Raw genomic sequence first — 18,218 nt, 5'->3', positions numbered from 1 at the left:
ACAAATGTCAAGAATCCCACCTTCAACACCACATCATATTTTTACATATGAAGCGGCTGAGGGACAGTGAATTGCCTAAAAGTCATGGGTATCTATCAATAAATGGGTGAAACCAGGAAGTGAAGTCAGATTTTTAACTCCCAGTTCATAGATCTATCCTGTAGAAAATGCTGCCTTATTCTCCTACTCCAAGCACTGCAGAATTCTGAAATTCACTTACACTATCCTAGATAAGTGTGAGCCACGCCAATTTTTAGAAAAGATAAAGGGAGGCAGCCAGAGGTCTAGTTCCTGCATTATTCTAACTTACTGTTCAGATATGTGGCAACATTAAAATTAAGGATTGCATTGACATGGACAAATTTCTAAATGTGAAGCCTGGAAATCACATCACATGAGGAGTGACTAAAGCCACTGTGAACAGTGAACCTGGCTTTCAGCTCAGTATGGGAAAGCACACTGCGATAAAGAAGGTTGTCCAGAGATAAAATAAGTTACTTCCAAGAGCAGTGATAGTCCCATAAATGGAAGAATATTACATGAGATTTTTTTCCCCCCAGGGATTCATATTCTGGATTAAGGTTTGCACTGGATCACTGGTTCAACTTTGGGATTTCAAGAAACATTGTGGGGGAAATATATATATATTTATAGATACGTATATACATACACACATATACATCTATATATACGTATACATATATACACATATATGCATACACACAGTGTTGCCCACTTTTTAATATATAATGTAAAACAAAAAAAATTACAACTCATTTTACTGCCAAAAAGGCAGGGGGAGTAAGAGGAGCAAAAGAAATCCTTTACGTTTAGTTGCAGGAAAAATTCTCATTATCTTTATTTTTCTCAGTTTATCCCCAATTTGTGAAAACTACTGAGGTCTAGAGTTTGGGAACTACTAAATAAGAGATGCCCCTATGATCTACTGTTAACCTTTCAACTATCTATCCATTCCAGCCTCTTTTATTCTCTTCATTCCTTCTGTATAAAGGTATTTATACTTAAAACCACTGCTCGTCCACTCTTACCCAACGCAGGTCTTAAGAAATTCTTTCCGTTTCTCAGGGTCCTGAATGTTCAAGTGCTCTCGATAATGGGATAGCTACCAAAAAAAAAAAGAGAGAGAAAGGCATTGAGCTATTTTATCTCTTTCGAAGGGTGGGCAGCCCCATAAGTAGACCTTCCATGCTCAAAAAGGAAATTTTTAATTATCAGAGATTTCTTCTGGGTATGAATGGGGGCAAGGGCTAAAATCAAAATCACTCTTTAGTCTAACTGTAACTACAATATTCAATACAGTAGCCACTACCCAAATGGCTGTTTAGACTGAAAATTCAGGTATTTTATGGCACTAGTCATATTTTAAGTGCTCAGTAACACCATGTGACTAATGACTACCATATCAAACAGCACAATTATAGGATATTTCTATCACTGTAGAAGTTATATTGGATAGTGCTGACCCATACTGAAGCACTAAGCAGGTAGAACACCTACCATTACTCTGAAATTTGGCTTTAGTCTCAGTATTAAAGCAAAACCAGTTTTTGCTTCAGTCCTAGTGCTTGAAAAGCTTAAGAGCTAAATGCCTACTAATGTAATTTTTTAAATCCTTGACCTTGTATATGATCAACAGTAGCATGAACATGCAAATCAGCATCGACATGCTGATTCACAATTGACAGCTAAATATTCATACTCAAGCACTATAAGTTCTACATGTAATTCAAAGAAAATTTACCTATGTGTTTTCTATTTGGAAATTATAAAAAACTAACTGAAATATAAATATTTTCTATTACAAGGGTTAAATATGAGGTAACATAAATATGATGTAACAGTAGATCAATAATTATGATGACTGTGAAAACTGCAATTTTATATACTATTAAAAACTTCAAAAACTGAAAAATAAACAGGTTAACAGTTAATATCAATATTAAAAGAATGAACTGGCAGATGCATATAAAATGTAAATAATATAAAATAGAATAGCAAAGACTACATCATGTTATAATGTAATCTTTATAATATATTTGGCATCAAGCATTTGGTACATAATCATTTCTTAATATTAAAGAAAGCAACCTTAAAGAAAGTTATAGTCAATTTTTTATTATTCAATTTCATTTTGGCCTAAGTCTTTTAGGAAAAAGTTCTACTTGGGAAAATTTCATATTCTATAAGGATAAACTAAGACTAGGCTAGAGAAACTAGACTATCATCTTTGCCACTACCAAAGTTTACAAGGCAGGAAAACTCCAAATTTATATACAACAGCTTGCATGATAAACCATCTAAACAAAAACCAATCTAAACAAAATAAGTATGATGAATATTAAGCTTTATTTTATTTTTATTTTAAGTAGTTTGTAGAAGAACTGGGGTGTAGGCAAGAAGTGCACAGGGTGAGAGAATTCACCAAAGAGTGAGGAGCAGAACAGGCAGATTTACTGAAACACACTGCTAAAGGGAGCAGCAGGTGAGACAGAAGGGGTCTGCCGAGCCATGAGACCATCCGGTATTTTTCTTTTTCTTTAAGAGAAAGGGTTTTTGAGATTTCCCCATGCCTTAAATATTAAGTACAACTTCCTTTTATATAAAGTGTTACTGAAAAACCTTCTCCTGAATTACATTCTGCTATGCAAATAAGCTTAACAATATTATGAACTGTGCCAGTTGATTGTGAGTATCCATATTATCACAAATGTGCAGTATAGTCATTAACAAAACCAGTCCGCCACTGAGGGCACTGAGAAAGTCTGACCTCTGCCTATATTGTCAAGCTTTGAAAAATGCATTACTGAATTTTTTTATACAACTATTGAACTTTTGGTAAAATTTCAGATATATTCTTGTATTCCCCTGGAGTTCTTTCTATAAAGGTAAAAATCTGCCTAAAATACCTTTTGCACTATATCACTGAGTGCTCAGTCAAAACACACACTGGCTGCGCCACCAGCTTCACCTACCTTGCTGCTTGACCTATATTGGGTTTGTTATCCCTCTTAGCTTTCAACATTGTCTTTAGTATTGGGAGCCCAAATCCAAAAAACTCTTACAAACTAGGGTTGTATAAGAGCCAGAAGTTAAAACACAAATTATAACTAGATCAGGCCAGTTTCCAAACAATTTATTCAAAAGGTATTTATTCATAAACCCAACCAAGAAAGCTATAGAAAGAAAGAAAACAGGACATCATTTGTATTATATTTTCAGGCTTCCCAGATGCCCCCCTTTTCTGAATATAATAAAGGGAAGGAAAGGGATCTCAGAGATTGGATTTGACTTAGATTTCTGTAAAATAGTTCCCCAACTGAAACAAAGGCCACACTTACCGCAAGCTCTTCTGTTCTATCTAGGAACCTGGGAAAAAGCAGAGGGAGCAGAGCATTTTTATCTATTTATGTGTGGCAGTATAACCTCACAAAACAGGATGACTGCTCTAGGAGAAACACAATTCAAACTCATTTCTGTCCATGCACAAGATAAGCCCCTCTTCAACTCTCTACCACCAGCAACCCCTTGAAAACACACAGTGGATCAGATATCATTGTTTCTCTGATCTTTCTAGCTGAGCAAAAAGCAAGGTCAAGACAAGAAGGCATTACAGGTCACTAGTAACTTTGAAATGTTAACAGGCCTGATAGAGAGTCTCAGAGCTTCCACAAAACCTTAGCCCACGGTAATATCATGGGTTTATTTTTTGAAGGATTAAAGCACTTCTGTCAATATAATCTTGGAAACAGATTTCAATATTCTCTATATTGTTTTCAGTACAGTGTGTGCTGTATCTCCTAACAGGGAGGAAGGCCCTGTAGCACAAGGATTTTTATATTCTGATTTCTTCTTACTCTGATTGGACCGCTATAATAAATACCCCTGCTTTGGTGTAGAGGTGATGCTTAACCAAGTCACATGGGGATAAGGGAGGGTAGGTGCGTGGTGGAAGGGAAAAAGGGTAAAAGGGAGGGAGGAAACAGCCTTTCTTGATAAACATGCCTTCTGTAAACTCCTGGCTAGCCATCTGTAAGGGGGACCTGCACAGGTGATCCGCTTTCCCCACTTTAGTTTTTGGGGCAGCTCCTTACTGTGCTGGAGTCACTGGGTAACTGGAAAAACCAAGGGCCACATGTCAGCCTGAACAGAGGTCCCAACCCCTTCCCTGACAGGAAAGAAAAGATGTTATATACACACACTTTAATCTAAGGGTGGGAATGACTAGAATGAGATCGGGAAGGAAAATATGACAGAGGACATCTCCCCTCAAAGAGCCCCAGCAAATTTGCCCACCTCTTGCCTCTCCACCTATCAGAATCCTACCCAGTCTCATAGACCCACCTTAATTCCTAACTGCCTCTACGAAGCTTTCCTTGGGGATTCTGATTGAAAACTGTATTTACTTTTTTTGTTCCTCCACAGTACTTTCCAGTAGCATCACTGAGGACCAAGTAATAAAAGCTACCTTTATTTTGGGTCTCCTGTAAGATTAAGCATGATGCTAAGTGCTTTACACATACTAAGTCTTTTAACCTTCATAATGACCCTGTGGAGTAGGTGTGATCATTCCACTTTACAGGTGTGATAACTGAGGCTTGAAGAAGTTGGGTAACTTGTTTGAAGTCACTGATGGAGAGCCACTATTCAACTCAGATGTGCTTGATTTCAGAGCCCCCTGCTATATTGTCATCTTTTCACAGGCTGTGGGGTATTATTATTAACCAACTACATTTTATCCTTGTGCAAGAAGAATTTCCAGGAAAACAAAACACCCAATGTCTTCTCTTTCTCTGTACCCCTTGGAGTGCTTTGAACAAAATACTTAATAAACTTTACAGACAGATGATCAGTTCTTACCTGAAGAGGTCCAAAAGCAACTTTTGATCCCCTATTTCCTTAAGGAAGTGAATGAGATGTCTCAAGGCAACCTGTCGCACCTCCAGCTCCCGGAAGAGGATCTCTGGCAGGCAGGAAGTTAGGCAGGGAAAGATTAAGCCTATAACTCAAGTGTGAAACTGATCTCCCTACTCACACACCCCAAATATTATCTCCTCAAAATTAATGAGAAGTTAGGAATGTTTTTTATGGTACTCATTCCTGTGGTCCAATCTGTTATCAAAACACTCCATGGTCCACTGCAACTCTGACTCACTGAGTCAGCTTTCAGTTCCCACCAATACAAATAGCAGGCACTGAGCATCGACTCTGACTTCCTCAAACCAATGCGGCTATGCTTCTGTACCGTAAATAAAGACTCAGGCTACCCCTACTGTCTCTAAAGCATACTTGATGCTGGTGAAATCTGGTAGCAAGGCCACAATGCCATTCTCCCTTCAAATGTAGCGGAGATCTTGCTGACTGAAGATTTCCCTCAAATCATGCTCACCTTTGCTCAGCGTTCTCTTCAGGAAGATGAGAACCTAGAGGAAAAGAAAACAATGAATGAATTGCCCTGTACGGTCTTTCAAAGACAAAGTCCTACCCTGAGCACCTAATGCCCAGGAATTCTCAGCAATTCATTAGGACTTTGCAGGCTCACAGATTTCTGTATGTGATGGAAAACTAGGGAACAGACATCAGGAGCCGAGCTATATCTTGGGAGTCCATGTGCCCATGCTCACAATAGTGAGAGCATCTCCTTTTGCAAGAGACAGCTCTTTTTCAGAACACGGAGTGGCCAATCTACTGCACGTCCTCCCAGCTGAGCCTCAGAGCACGTATTATGAGAATCCCACACCACAAGAGCAAATCCAGGACCTTCACTTGACCTTTGAACTAAAATGTTGAAGTCTATTCTGACTGAATATTCAGAAAGTGATGAAATAACAATTAAAACCCACAACTCACTGCAGTAATGACGTTTCCATCATGCATGCTTACTGCTTCTTCTAGAAGCTGTAGTTTGTCCTGTAAGGAGCGGAATCTTTCCAGTGAACAGATCTGGCAGAATAAGAATAGAATAAGTGTACAAGGAAGGAGACTGTTTCCTATATTCCTTCATCAGTAGGTACAAAAGAATGTGCACGAATTAAAGGAAATTTCCCAAGGACTGCCTCCCCGTCTCTGTAGTATGATCTCTAGCACTCTGAGACAGTAGGTTCAACCTTATGCCTTAGAAGAATGCTAATGCACTGAAGAAGGCTTGCCACAAAGTGAGTGGGTAAAGAAATCACTTACTCTTTTTTTTTTAATGAGGTATAATTTACAAGTAAATCTACCTATTTAAGTGTACAATTCAGCGAGTTTTGACAAGTAGATAGTTCCATGTACCTACTTCCATTATCAAGATAGAGAACATGGGCATAATCCAAGAAGTTTGCTTGTCCACTTTAAAAAAAAAAAATGGACGGAATGCCTTTTTTTTTTTTAAGATTTATTTATTTATACAAGAACTGGGGTACGGGCCAGAGGCACGAGAGGGTGAGAGGATTCACCAGAGACAAAGCAGGAACGAGAACAGGCAGACTGACTAAAATACACTGCTGAGGGGAGCAGTGGGCAAGACAAGAGAGGTCTGCCGCACCCTGTGGGTATCTCCCTGGCTGGCCAGGAATCAAACCAGCACTGCAGAGGCTGTGGACAGCTTCACAGCGCTGCGCTCAACCCACTGCACCACTGGGGAGGCCTGCTTGTCCACTTTGATGTCAGTATGTTCCTCCCATGGCCAGCACCTGGCAACTACCCATCTGTTTTCAGTTTCTAAAATTTTGCCTTTTTCTAGAATTTCAGCAAAATAGAACCATACAATATGTATTCTTTTCTATCCGGCTTTTCACTCAGTATCATGTTTCTGAGATTCATGTGCTGTGGTGATTTACTGGTAAGTAGTTTCCTGTTAAAACGCACATACTACAATTTATCTAATTATCTGCTGAGAGATATTTGGGTGTTCTCACTTTGGGGCTACTATGAATAAAGCTGCTATGAAAGAACATTTGTGTACAAGTCTTTGGACAGATGTTTTCGTTTCTCTTGGACTGTAAATGTCTGGGAATGAAATCAACTGTCCGTAAGAAATGCCAGACTACTTTCCAAAGTAGTTTTACCATTTTATACTTCCTGCATAATGTTCAAGAATTCCCGTTTCTCTACATCTTCCAAATGCTTATTTATGATCAGCACTTTAAATTTAGCTAGCAGCTATATATAGACAGAGTGGTATCTCCCAGTTTTAATTCACCTTTTATTTTTTTTTTCTTTCTTTTTTCTTTTTTTTTTTTTTCATTCCTATTTTCTTTATTATTATACAAGCAGCAGAGAATTGTGATTTAAAGTGTGGATTCCTAGATTGCTAGGTACATATCCCAGTTCTAGTTACTAGCTGTGGGGAGAGTTACTAACCAGATTTGTGCCTCAGTTTGCTCATTTGTAAAGTGGGGCGATGTAGAGGCAGGATGGGCCAGTGCAGGTTCTCTATGGCCCGAGCAGATGGGCAAAGGAGGAGTCCTGGAGCCCTCAGTGGCTTCCTCAGCCTTCCAATGAGTCTACCAGGCACACGGCGGGGAGGGGCCCCGGGAGGGCCGGGAGGCCTGCCAGTGATTCCCGGCCCCTGGTTAATTCACCTTTTCTTGATGATAACAATGTTGATCATCTTTTCAAGTCCTTACTAGTCATTCATGTATCTTTCCTGTGATATAATTGGTCACATCTTGGGCCACTTTTTATTATTGTTTATCTTCTTACTACTGAAGATTATTCATTATAAATATATTCTGAACAAAAATCCTCTGTATGTATTTTGCAAGTATTTTCTTCCAGCTATGTGATCTTTTTATGTTTTAATGGTGCTTTCAAAGAACAAAAGTTTTGAATTTTGACTAAATGCATTTTATCAACTTTTCTGCTTTTTTTGTGGGGTTTTTTTTTGTGTGTTCTACATAATAAATCTTTGCCTAACTCAAGATCGCGAAGATTTTCACCTATATTTTCTTCTAGAAATTTTGTAGTTTTAGCATTTACATTAATTATGATGTCAATTTTTCCCAAAAGATTAAATACAATCCCAATCAAAATTCCAGCAGCTCTTTTGTAGACATTAACAAACTGATATCAAAATATCAAAATTTATATGGAATTACAAAGACTCTAGAACAGCCAGAACAATTTTGGAAAAGAAGAACAATTAGAAGGATTTATATTACTTAATCTTATATTTAAGATTCACTACAAAGCTACAATAATCAAGGTTCTGATAATGACAAAAAATAGACAAATCAGGGCCTCCCCAGTGGTGCAGCAGGTTAAACGCAGCGCTGTGAAGCTGCCCGCAGCCTCTGCAGTGCAGGTTCAATTCCTGGTGGCCAAGAAGATTCCCACATGACATGGCAGGCCTGTCCTGTCACGCCCGCTGCTCCCCTCAGCAGTGTATTTCGGTCATCTGCCTGTTCTGCTCCCTGCTCTGTTTCTGGTGAATCCTCTCACCCTCCCACGCCTCTAGCCTGTGCCCCAGCTCTTGTATAAAAAAATAAATCTTAAAAAAAAAAAAGAATAGACAAATCAATGAGTCATAGACTTTGTTTTTTTTTTACAAATAGTGCTGAAACAAATAGGGAACTATATGGAAAAAAAAAATCAATCTCAATCCTGACCTCACACCCATATATCAATGTTGACTTATGATAGATCACAGATCTAACCATACAAGATCATTCACATTAACTGTACTTTTCCCTCTCATCTAACATTCTTTTCCCACTACTTAATCAAAACATTGGAGAATCAAAAATTTTGCAGCTGATTTTCCAGCTTCGTGAATTTATCTCTCCTGAAAGCCACTTCATTTACCAAACAGAACTGAATAATCAATAAATCCTCCCGAGGTATAAAGCTAGCCAACTTAAAATAATAAATCCCACAAGAATTTTCTCACCAATGACCTTACCTTGCCTTTCCGGAGGCGTCGCACTGTGTCACTGGGGCTCCAGTCATTACTGTAATCCTGGAATATTAACAATACATGAATTCTAGGTTAAGGGGTCAGAATTATCAGTGTGCCAGTTCCTCACCTCAAACTCATAGTCTCAGTCCCTAAAAGAGAAATACTTTGTGGGAGGGAATGTGTGGGGAGAAAATGAAGAATGGAGATAGTCTCGTTCTGAATTTTGAAAAAAGAAAGAACAGGGACAATATAGGCAGGAGATGGATCTAAGAGGAATGAATCAACTGACAAAACCAGCAACCCTATCTAGGGCTACAGGTTCAGGACTTCAACCCCTAGAGGCAAATGGTCACATTTGGGAACTCTTATTAATAACTCTGCCAAATGAATGAAAGAGGGAAACCTGCTCCTTTACTGGAACTTATAAAATTTCTTCCTTATGAAGCAATTTTTTTTGGGGGGTAAGCCCCATCAAATTTCTAGACAACAGTAATGATCAAAAGTTTTGGAGTGCAGACTTCAAGAGGCAGCATAATAGATAAGGAAAGTGTGGTAGGACTGAATTCGAAAACAGAAATTTTTGAGTGCAAGTTCTACCATTTACTAGCTGTGAGAACCATAGCAATTCCAAATGTTTAGAAATTGAGTATTTGTACCTATAAAAGGGGGTATTATTTTGTACCTGCTCAAAAAGTTGGGAAGATCCAGTAAGACAATGTGTGCCAAAGCACTTTAAAGTGTCACACCAGTGTACGATGTAAACTCACCCTATATTCTCCCTTGGGTCGACCCAGCTCGGGAGCATAGCTTTTGGAAGGTGTGTCTGACAGAGCTGAAAAAGAACAGGCAGCTAGTTCAGAATGACATCAGCTTTTTGTCATTCTTTTCCTCTATTGCTTCCTTCTTAAATTTGTCTTGCAAACTCCCACGGTACCTTTATGTAGATTTCAGTTCCTCCTCAAAGAAGGCATCCCTTCCCTTATAGCCAGAATGATTTCTACTTCCTTACACAAGATCAGAAAATGTGTCTAACAATGATGATAGATTCAGAAGAAATTTCATCTATTCATCTAATCATCTAATTACCATCTGTCTTCATAACTCCCCACACTGTACCCGAGATCAGTAATATCTATTATAGAAATCAAGAGAAGATCAATACCTACCATCAGAAAGAGACTGGAAACTTCCAGGTCTAGTTCTCCCTAAAGGTAAAGAGCACAGGAGAGAAGAGGTTAAAAGTTCAAGTCAGAGCCATTCACACTTGGTTAAGAATGCAGTTACAGAACCTTTTTAATACAATGTGGGAACATATGCTTAAAAAAGCTTTTGTCAATTTCAGAAATTTGAGGTGTCATCAAAAAAAAGGAAAATTTTTTTAAATTGTGGTAAAATATACATAACAAAAAACTTACTATTTTCAACTGTTCAGTGCCACCGAGTACATGCACATTGTATAATCATCACCATTATCTAACTCCAGAACTTTTTCTTCATCTCAAATGGAGATCCTGCACCCATTAAACAATAACTCCCCATTCTCCATTACCCCCAGGCCCTGGTAACCTCTATTCTACTTTCTGTTTCTACGAATCTGATTATTTTAGGTAGCATGTAAAAGTAGAATCATACAGTGATGGTAGATTCAAAAGAAATTTTATCAAGTCATCTAATTACCACCTATTTTCTATTACTATTTCTACCACCTATTTTCTATTACTCCCCACAGTTATGTGTCTGTTTTATGTCTTTTTTTTTTTTTTTTAAGAGGTAACGCTGGTTTAACAATACTGCATGTGATATAGGGAAATAGGTTTATACCACCTCAGATATGTTACCAAACCACACCCACCACTGAAAAAAACATAATCTTTCACCACAGACCACTGGGGCACCTCTCCCCTTTGTTGCTTACCCCCTCCAGTAAGCTCAATTCTGCAATCATATTTCTAGGGATTGTTTAGATTTAGTTTCATCTGTTCCTTTGTTTTGTTTCTCTCTAGTCCGTGAGTAAAGTCACCCCATATTTCTCTGTATTCTTCTGACTTATTTCATTAAGCAGTTCCTTTCCTTCCTGTTCCATCCACGTTGTCACAAATGGTTAAGATTTTATCTCCGTTAAAATAATCCAGTCAAAAAATGGGCAGAAGAGCTAAAAAGAAACTTCTCTGAAGAGGAAATGCAAATGGCCAACAGGCATATGAAAAAATGTTCAAAATCACTTGTAATCAGGGAAATGCAAATCAAAACTACCATGAGATACCATCTGACACCAGTGAGAATGGCACATATTAAAAAAACTAGCTACAACAAATGTTGGCGAGGTTGTGGAGAAAAAGGAACTCTCCTGCACTGTTGGTGGGAGTGCAAACTGGCCCAACCACTATGGAGAGCTGTGTGGAGATTTCTTGACCTACTAAACATAGAGCTTCCATAGGATCCAGCAATTCCTCTCCTAGGTATTTACCCAAAGGACACAGAAACATCAATTCCAATAGAGCACCTGCACCCCTATGTTTATAGCAGCACTATTTACAATAGCTAAGCTTTGGAAACAACCCAAATGCCCAAAAATAGATGACTGGATCAAGAAGATGTGGTACATATACACCATGGAATATTACTCAGCATTCAAAAAAGATAAACACATGCAATTTGCAGCAATATGTATGGATCTGGAAGGGATCACGCTCAGCGAAATAAGCCAGAAAGAAAAAGAAAAATACCGGATGGTCTCACTCATAGCAGGAATCTAGAAAACTTAAATAAGGGACCAGGAAAAAGAATAGCTGTAAGAAAGAAAATATCAAAATCAACAAACAACTATGAACCAGAGACACTCTACGGGGGGTGGGGGGCTGGGAAAGGAGAGCTTGGGGTCAAACTAAGGGGGTTGTAATTGTATGGGGGATATAAAAATAAAATTTAAATAAATAAATAAAAAAGATTTTATCTCTTTTGATAGCTGAATAGTATCCCATTGTGTACAAATACATCCTTTTCTAAGTGTTGCCAAAGGCATCCACTAATCTGTTTTGGGACACTTAGGTTGTTTCCATAACTTGACCTTTGTAAACAGTGCTGCAATGAACATAGGAGTGCACGACCTCCCTGGAGGCACAAGGGGTTAAGACACAACCTATGAAGGTATCCGCAGCCACTGCAGCATGAGCTTGATCCCCGGCCAGGGAGCTACCCACATGGCACAAAAGACCTCTCCTGACTCACCCACTGCTCCCCTCAGAGGTGTATTTCAGTAGATCTGCCTGTTCTGCTCCCCACTGTTTCTGGTATATTCTCTCATCCCCCGACACTTCTGGCCTGTATCCCAGTTCTTGTATGCATAAATAAATAAATAAATCTTTAAAAAAAATGAACATAGGAGTGCATACATTCCTTCAAATTAGTGTTTCTGCATTCTTTGGATATATGCCAAGGAATGGAATTGTTATAGAGCAACCCTGATATTAAACGGGTTCCTGGCTGTGGGTCCTCACCCGCGCGCTTTAAAGGGACTTATGAATACTCTACTACAGACACACGCAAAAGGGTTAATAAAAGGTTTATTTACAAGAGAAAAAGAAATAAGGAAAATGTACAACTCAGGGAGAAAATAGGGAAATAAAGTCTTTAATGCGTCCTACCCGATCCGACGACCTGGAAACCCAAAGTCACTCTCAGAGCTAGACGGACGCCGCGAGCTGGCCAAGGGCCCCAAAATGGAGAGAGCCCCAAAGCCCACATGTCTGCCTTTTGTATCCACCTGGCTGCTTAACCCCACCCTCAGGTCCCAGCCACCTTCCCTTGGGTGGTGATGGGATGTAGAGTTCCCAGTGTCTTTGGCTTTGGCCTGGGGTGGGGGTGGAGTCCACAAAGCCTGTATGGAATTTGCTTTGGGGCAGCCTTTTCCCCCTAACACTGGGGTGGGGGTGGAGTCCACAAAGCCTGTATGGAATTAGCTTTGGGACAGCCTTTTTCCCCTAACAGAATCACTGGATCATATCTATTTTGAGAATATTCCTTATTTTTTCCATAGGGAGGGGCCGAATCAGTCTATGTTCCCACCAACAGTGTACAAGGGTCTTTTTCCTCCACACCCTTGGAAGATTTGTTGTTTCTGGTTTTTTCACTATGTGCCATTCTCATGGGGATGAGATGGTACCTCACTTTGGTTTTGATTGCATTTCCCTCATTTTTTTCATGTGCCTGTAGGTCATCTGTATGTCTTCTTTGGAGAATTGTCTATTTAGCGCTTCTGCCTATTTTTTGACTGAATTATTTGTTTTCATGTTGAGGTGTAAGTTCTTTGTAGATCTTAGATATATTAGCCCCATGTCGATGGGCAATATTTTCTTCCATTCAGTAGGATGTCTCTTCATTTCCATGGCATTTTCTTCTGCTATGCAGGTTTTTAGTTTAATGTAGACCCATTTGTTTACTTTTGCTTTTGTTTTTCTAGCCATTGGAGTCTAGTTCCTAATGACAGCCCTGAGACCAATGTTAGTGGAGTATTTTGCCTGTGTTTTGTTCTATATATTTTATGGTTTTTGATCCTATATCCTAGTCCTTAATCCATTTTGAGTTAATTTTTGTGTAGGGTTAGAGTAGCCTACCTTCATTTTTCTGGGTATGGCTATTCAGTTTTCCCACCACCACTTGCTGAAGAGACCTTCCCTCTCTCCATTGTACACTCCTGTTGTGTCTTATTTCAATGATCATAAAGCACTCAAGGTTCATGCATACTGTGGCATGTATAAGAATTTAATTCATTTTTGGATGAATAATAATTCCACTACATGTACATATTACTTGTCCACTTATCAGTCAATAGATGTTTGGGTTATTTCTACCTTTTGATTATTATGAATAAGTGCTGCTACAAACACTGGTATATAACAACAGCTATTCAAGTCTCTGCTTGTGGTTCTTTTTGGTAGATACCCAAAAGTAGACTACTGGATCATATATGATAATTGTACATTTAATTAACTGCCTTCCATAGCAGCTGTATCATTTTGCATTCCCACCAGTAGTGCATAAAGGTTCCCAACAACAGTGTACAGGGGTAGGGTGAAATTATGACCTATGCAAATTTCTACAGTACTTGTCACAGGGTTAATTTTGTTCATCATGTTCTAGAAACCTGTTCTAATCTATCTGAATTTCTCTCATTTCTCCCACTCCTAATCCCAAACTGCCAAGTCCAAAGACATTCTTTTTCTTCCAGAGCAGAGTAAATGAAAATTATAACTTAGGCCTTATTCTGAATAAAGGAGGACTCCCTGTCCCTTTAATTATAATGCTTTACCTTTAAAAAAGCTGCTCAGGGAATAAGTAGAAGGAGGTTTGGGTAGCTGTGCATAGGAGAAGCTGTTTCGGCTCTTTAGTTGTTCACGTCCCTCATGGTTTGACACACTATTACTAGCAGTCTCTTTGATAGACCATGAGATACCTATGGGATAGTAAGAACTAAGTTAATTATTCTCATCCAAAGTAAATCCTGATAACATTCCAACCAACTCTAAAAGCTTTTCACCAGAGGCCCTGGGCCTTTGTCCAATATAGACTCCAAAAATTGAGGCAGAGGAAAAAGGATACAATCAAACAGACTAATTCACAGAAAAGAGGGCAAATGAAATGAAGGGATCACAGAAAAGGAAATTCAAGTGACTATTAAACACATGAAGAGATACTCATGCTCACTCTTACAACCACAAATAAAGGTACACCACACTATTATTGGTCCTCTGTAAGATTGCCAAAGATCCAAAAGTTTAATAATATCCTGTTTTGTCAAGACTACCAGGAAACAGGAACCCTCTAATGTTGCTGGTGGGAGTACAAATTAGTTCAGCCCTTGTGGAGGGCAATTTGGTAATATCAATACAGATGCAAATATTCTCTGCCAGTAATTCCACCCTCGAAACTGACCTTTCATAAACTCGTCTGTGGCGTATGTGGGCAGAATACAAGGTTATTGATAACAATGCACTCAACCAAAGATTGGAAACAATCTAAAGTTCATCAGGAGTGGACTGGTTAAAAGAATTATGGTAAACCTATACAATGTAATACTATATTGCTGTTTTAAAAAGAGAGAGAACGAGAAAACTTTTGTGATTTGGAAAGATCTCCGTTGTACTGTCAAATGAAAACAGAAGGGTATAAAATATGCTATCACAGATGCAAAGAAAGGGCAAGGATATATATTCCTATATGTATTTTTGTATGCAAAAAGAATTTTCAATGAATACAAAGGAAGAATGCAAGAGTGGTTATTGGAAGAGGGAGGGCAAGAGCAGAGACTGTAACTCTGGCAATGCGGGAATGAAACCTTTCACTGTATGCCTTAAGTACTTTTTGACTTTTAAATCACATGATGGTGGGCCTCCCCGGTGGCACAGCGGTTGAGCGCTGGGTTGCGATGCTGCCTGCGGCCTCTGCAGCACCGGTTCGATCCCCGGCTGCTCCCCGGCCACCAGAGGAGGGTCCCATATGGCACGCAGACCTCTCCTGCTGCCCGCTGCTCCCCTCAGCAGTGCACTTCGGTCCTTCTGCCTGCTCTGCTCCCCGCTCTGGCTCTGGTGAATTCTCTTACCCTCCCGCGCTTCTGACTGTACCCAGTGTTTGTATAAATAAATAAAAATAAATCTTAAAGAAAATAAAAAAATAAATAAATCACATGATGGTATCTCCAATTTAAAAAAAAAAAATCTTAGAAACTATTTTTAAAAATCAGATGGATTGTGCAAAGTTGTTAGGTGGTATGATGTAAGAGTTAAACAGTGAAACTTGGTGGTTAGGAAAGGCAGCTCTGCCAACCTATTATGAGCAATTAAGTCAGTAGTTCCTCAGTATGTCTGCATGCTAAAAACACTTGCAGTATTTATTACAAACTGAGATCCCCCACCCCAACTGAGAGTCACTCTCTAGAGTGAAGCCTAGGAATCTAATTTTAGCAAGCACCCCAAGGGAGTCTGAAATAGACAGTCAAACATTATTGCTAGGACAGCAGATCTCCACGGCCATATGGGAACTACTGCTGTATTTTCCCAAGTATCTTCTCTGGGGGTTAAATTTCCAGGTGTATGCTCATCTGCAAATAGTCTAACCTCATTCCCTTCGCTGACACTGAGAAGACAAATAAGTGGAGCCTTCATTAGTAACAAAAACCCTGGCTATCAATCCTCAGCTAGGGCCTCTTCTACTTACTTCCCACAGGTTCCCCACTCCAGCTGACTCTCTCCAGGTCATCGTCATCATCATCATCCACGAAGTCTCGAAGACTATTCACTGCCCGTTTGGATTCCTTCAACTGCGGAGGAACGTAACACAGGACACTCAAAACATCATCACTTCCCACCTCTCTCTTTGATAACTACAAAAGCTGAGGAGTTGGGATTTGAAGATGGCTATCAATTTTACCCTCTGCAATTAAAAGCCTAGTCTGCTGGATATCTGCCAAGAGCACAAATTGTTTTTAGGGAACACTACAGGCCAGTGGTAAAAGAGTTAGGAGGAATTAGTCAACTCTGTGTTCTAATCACATTCCTAACACTGACTTGTATAAATCTAAGTGAGCTTATCTTCTTCCTCAAAAATGAGTATTTTCCCATTTGTAAAACAGATACAAAACTCCCAATTCAGTCTTTCAAAAATAATAGATTATGAGCCTCCCTGGTGGCGCAAGGGGTTAAGCACTGCACTATGAAGCAATCCGCAGCCTCTTCAGCACGAGTTCGATTCCCGGCCTGCCAGGGAGCAATCCACATGGTGCAGCAGACCTTTCCTGTTTCACCCGCTGCTCCCCTCGGCAGTGTATTTCAGTCATTCTGCCTGTTCTGTTCCCCACTGTCTCTGGTGAATCCTGTCACCTGCCCCCACCCCGCCCCACACACACACATCTCTGGCCTGTATCCCAGCTCTTGTATGCATAAATAAATAAATCTTAAAAAAAAAAATTATGTTATAAAAGCCTTGGGATTCTTGGGAAAAAAAAATTGAAAGGATCATCTTAATAATGTACAGTAAGAAAGGCAGAGGGTTGGTTTTTACAAACCCTATGCATCTTTTGTGAAGACTCTTCTCCAAGAATTTTTTTCCTAAAGACTGGCCCAAAACATTTCTGGGCCATCTAATGGAGACTAGGTCAAATCCAGGTTACTGAGGATGCAGGAAGAAGGAATTTTACACTGTGGAAGAGGGTGCACCTTTATCTAACTGCAACCTACCTGTGAGAGTTCATCATCTTCATCATCAAAGGTGAAAGCCTTGAACTTGGAGCTGTTCCAATACTCTTCCTCATCTCCCTTTGTTCGATTCATCTGGAATAAGAGGAAAACAGACATATATCCCTTTTTGGATTCCTCCCCAAAGAGCCCCAAAGGCTCTTTAGGTTCCTTTACTACAAACTCTGTCCAATAATCAGGGATGTATCAAAGAATCTGGTAAAGCAAATATTGAACTTCTGCCTCCCTGGTGGCACAAGGGGTTAAGTCTCAGCACTATGAAGCTATTGGCAGCCACTGCAGCACGAGTTCGATCCCCAGCCAGGGAGTTGACCCACATGGCACAGCAGACCTCTCCTGTCTCACCCACTGCTCCCCTCGGCAGTGTATTTCAGTCAATCTGCCTGGGCTGCTCCCCACTCTGCCTCTGGTGAGTCCTCTCACAGTCCTGCCCACCCCCACCCTGCACCTCTGGCCTACATACAAGCTCTTGTATGCATAAACACATAAATCTTTAAAAAAAAAAAAAAAGGCAAATACTGAACCTGCCATAAAAATCAGATCCTTAGGTTTCCAACTGATCAAACCATACTTTTGAGCTTCTAATTACTCACAAGTAGCTATTCATTCCTAGAGAATCTACGTTGGCCAAGGCAGTCTCTCAAGTGTTTTAACAGATATTTTAAAGATGCAAGACATGTTCCCTCTTCTAAGGGACCCTCCAACAGAGCTTTAGCACAGATATGTGTGAAGGTAGTAGTCCAAGACAGTTAAGTGTCTTGGATGCATCATGAACTTTGCTGAATATGCAAGAGCAGTCAAATGATGAAAATAACAGTAAACACCTGTTGTTATGTATTCAACATTCATCTCTTAGTGCTATCGCTAAGGCAATATTGTAAGCTCTCAGAATACTTCCAGGAATACAACTGACAAATATCTTGCTCTCACATATGCTTATCAGGTCTGAAAGAATGAATGCAAAGCAATTAAAAGATGAATTAAACTGTTTCTTCTAATCATTATTTATTAGCATCTATTGGCCAAATTTTGGGAAATGAGGAAATGGCCAGGAAAAGAAACTACATGAA

The 18,218-nt window shown here is 39.5% G+C and overlaps 1 protein-coding gene across 6 annotated transcripts in view; it reads right to left on the bottom strand.

The window, feature by feature from the left end:
* Nucleotides 1–18,218, bottom strand: part of VIPAS39 (VPS33B interacting protein, apical-basolateral polarity regulator, spe-39 homolog) — a 29,812-nt gene that overhangs the window by 7,770 nt on the left and 3,824 nt on the right. For 4 of the 6 annotated variants that reach the window (XM_037503778.2, XM_037503775.2, XM_037503774.2 and 1 more), the window contains exons 2-12: nt 17,131–17,223; nt 16,112–16,214; nt 14,208–14,351; nt 10,066–10,104; nt 9,667–9,731; nt 8,903–8,959; nt 5,869–5,961; nt 5,408–5,441; nt 4,879–4,981; nt 3,360–3,387; nt 1,050–1,123 (exon numbers count right to left, since the gene is read on the bottom strand). In XM_037503778.2, coding sequence (XP_037359675.1) covers nt 1,050–1,123; nt 3,360–3,387; nt 4,879–4,981; nt 5,408–5,441; nt 5,869–5,961; nt 8,903–8,959; nt 9,667–9,731; nt 10,066–10,104; nt 14,208–14,351; nt 16,112–16,214; nt 17,131–17,223 — 833 coding nt within the window. The remainder of the gene's footprint in view (nt 1–1,049; nt 1,124–3,359; nt 3,388–4,878; nt 4,982–5,407; nt 5,442–5,868; nt 5,962–8,902; nt 8,960–9,666; nt 9,732–10,065; nt 10,105–14,207; nt 14,352–16,111; nt 16,215–17,130; nt 17,224–18,218) is intronic. The other 2 variants (XM_037503776.2, XM_037503777.2) reach the window with 1 other exon arrangement.

This window comes from Talpa occidentalis, unplaced genomic scaffold (assembly GCF_014898055.3).
Source record: "Talpa occidentalis isolate TD23 unplaced genomic scaffold, MPIMG_talOcc4v2.1 talOcc4.11, whole genome shotgun sequence".
Lineage (NCBI taxonomy): Eukaryota > Metazoa > Chordata > Mammalia > Eulipotyphla > Talpidae > Talpa > Talpa occidentalis.
Note: the sequence above shows the minus strand (reverse complement) of the source record. Positions and strands in the feature narration are given on the sequence as shown.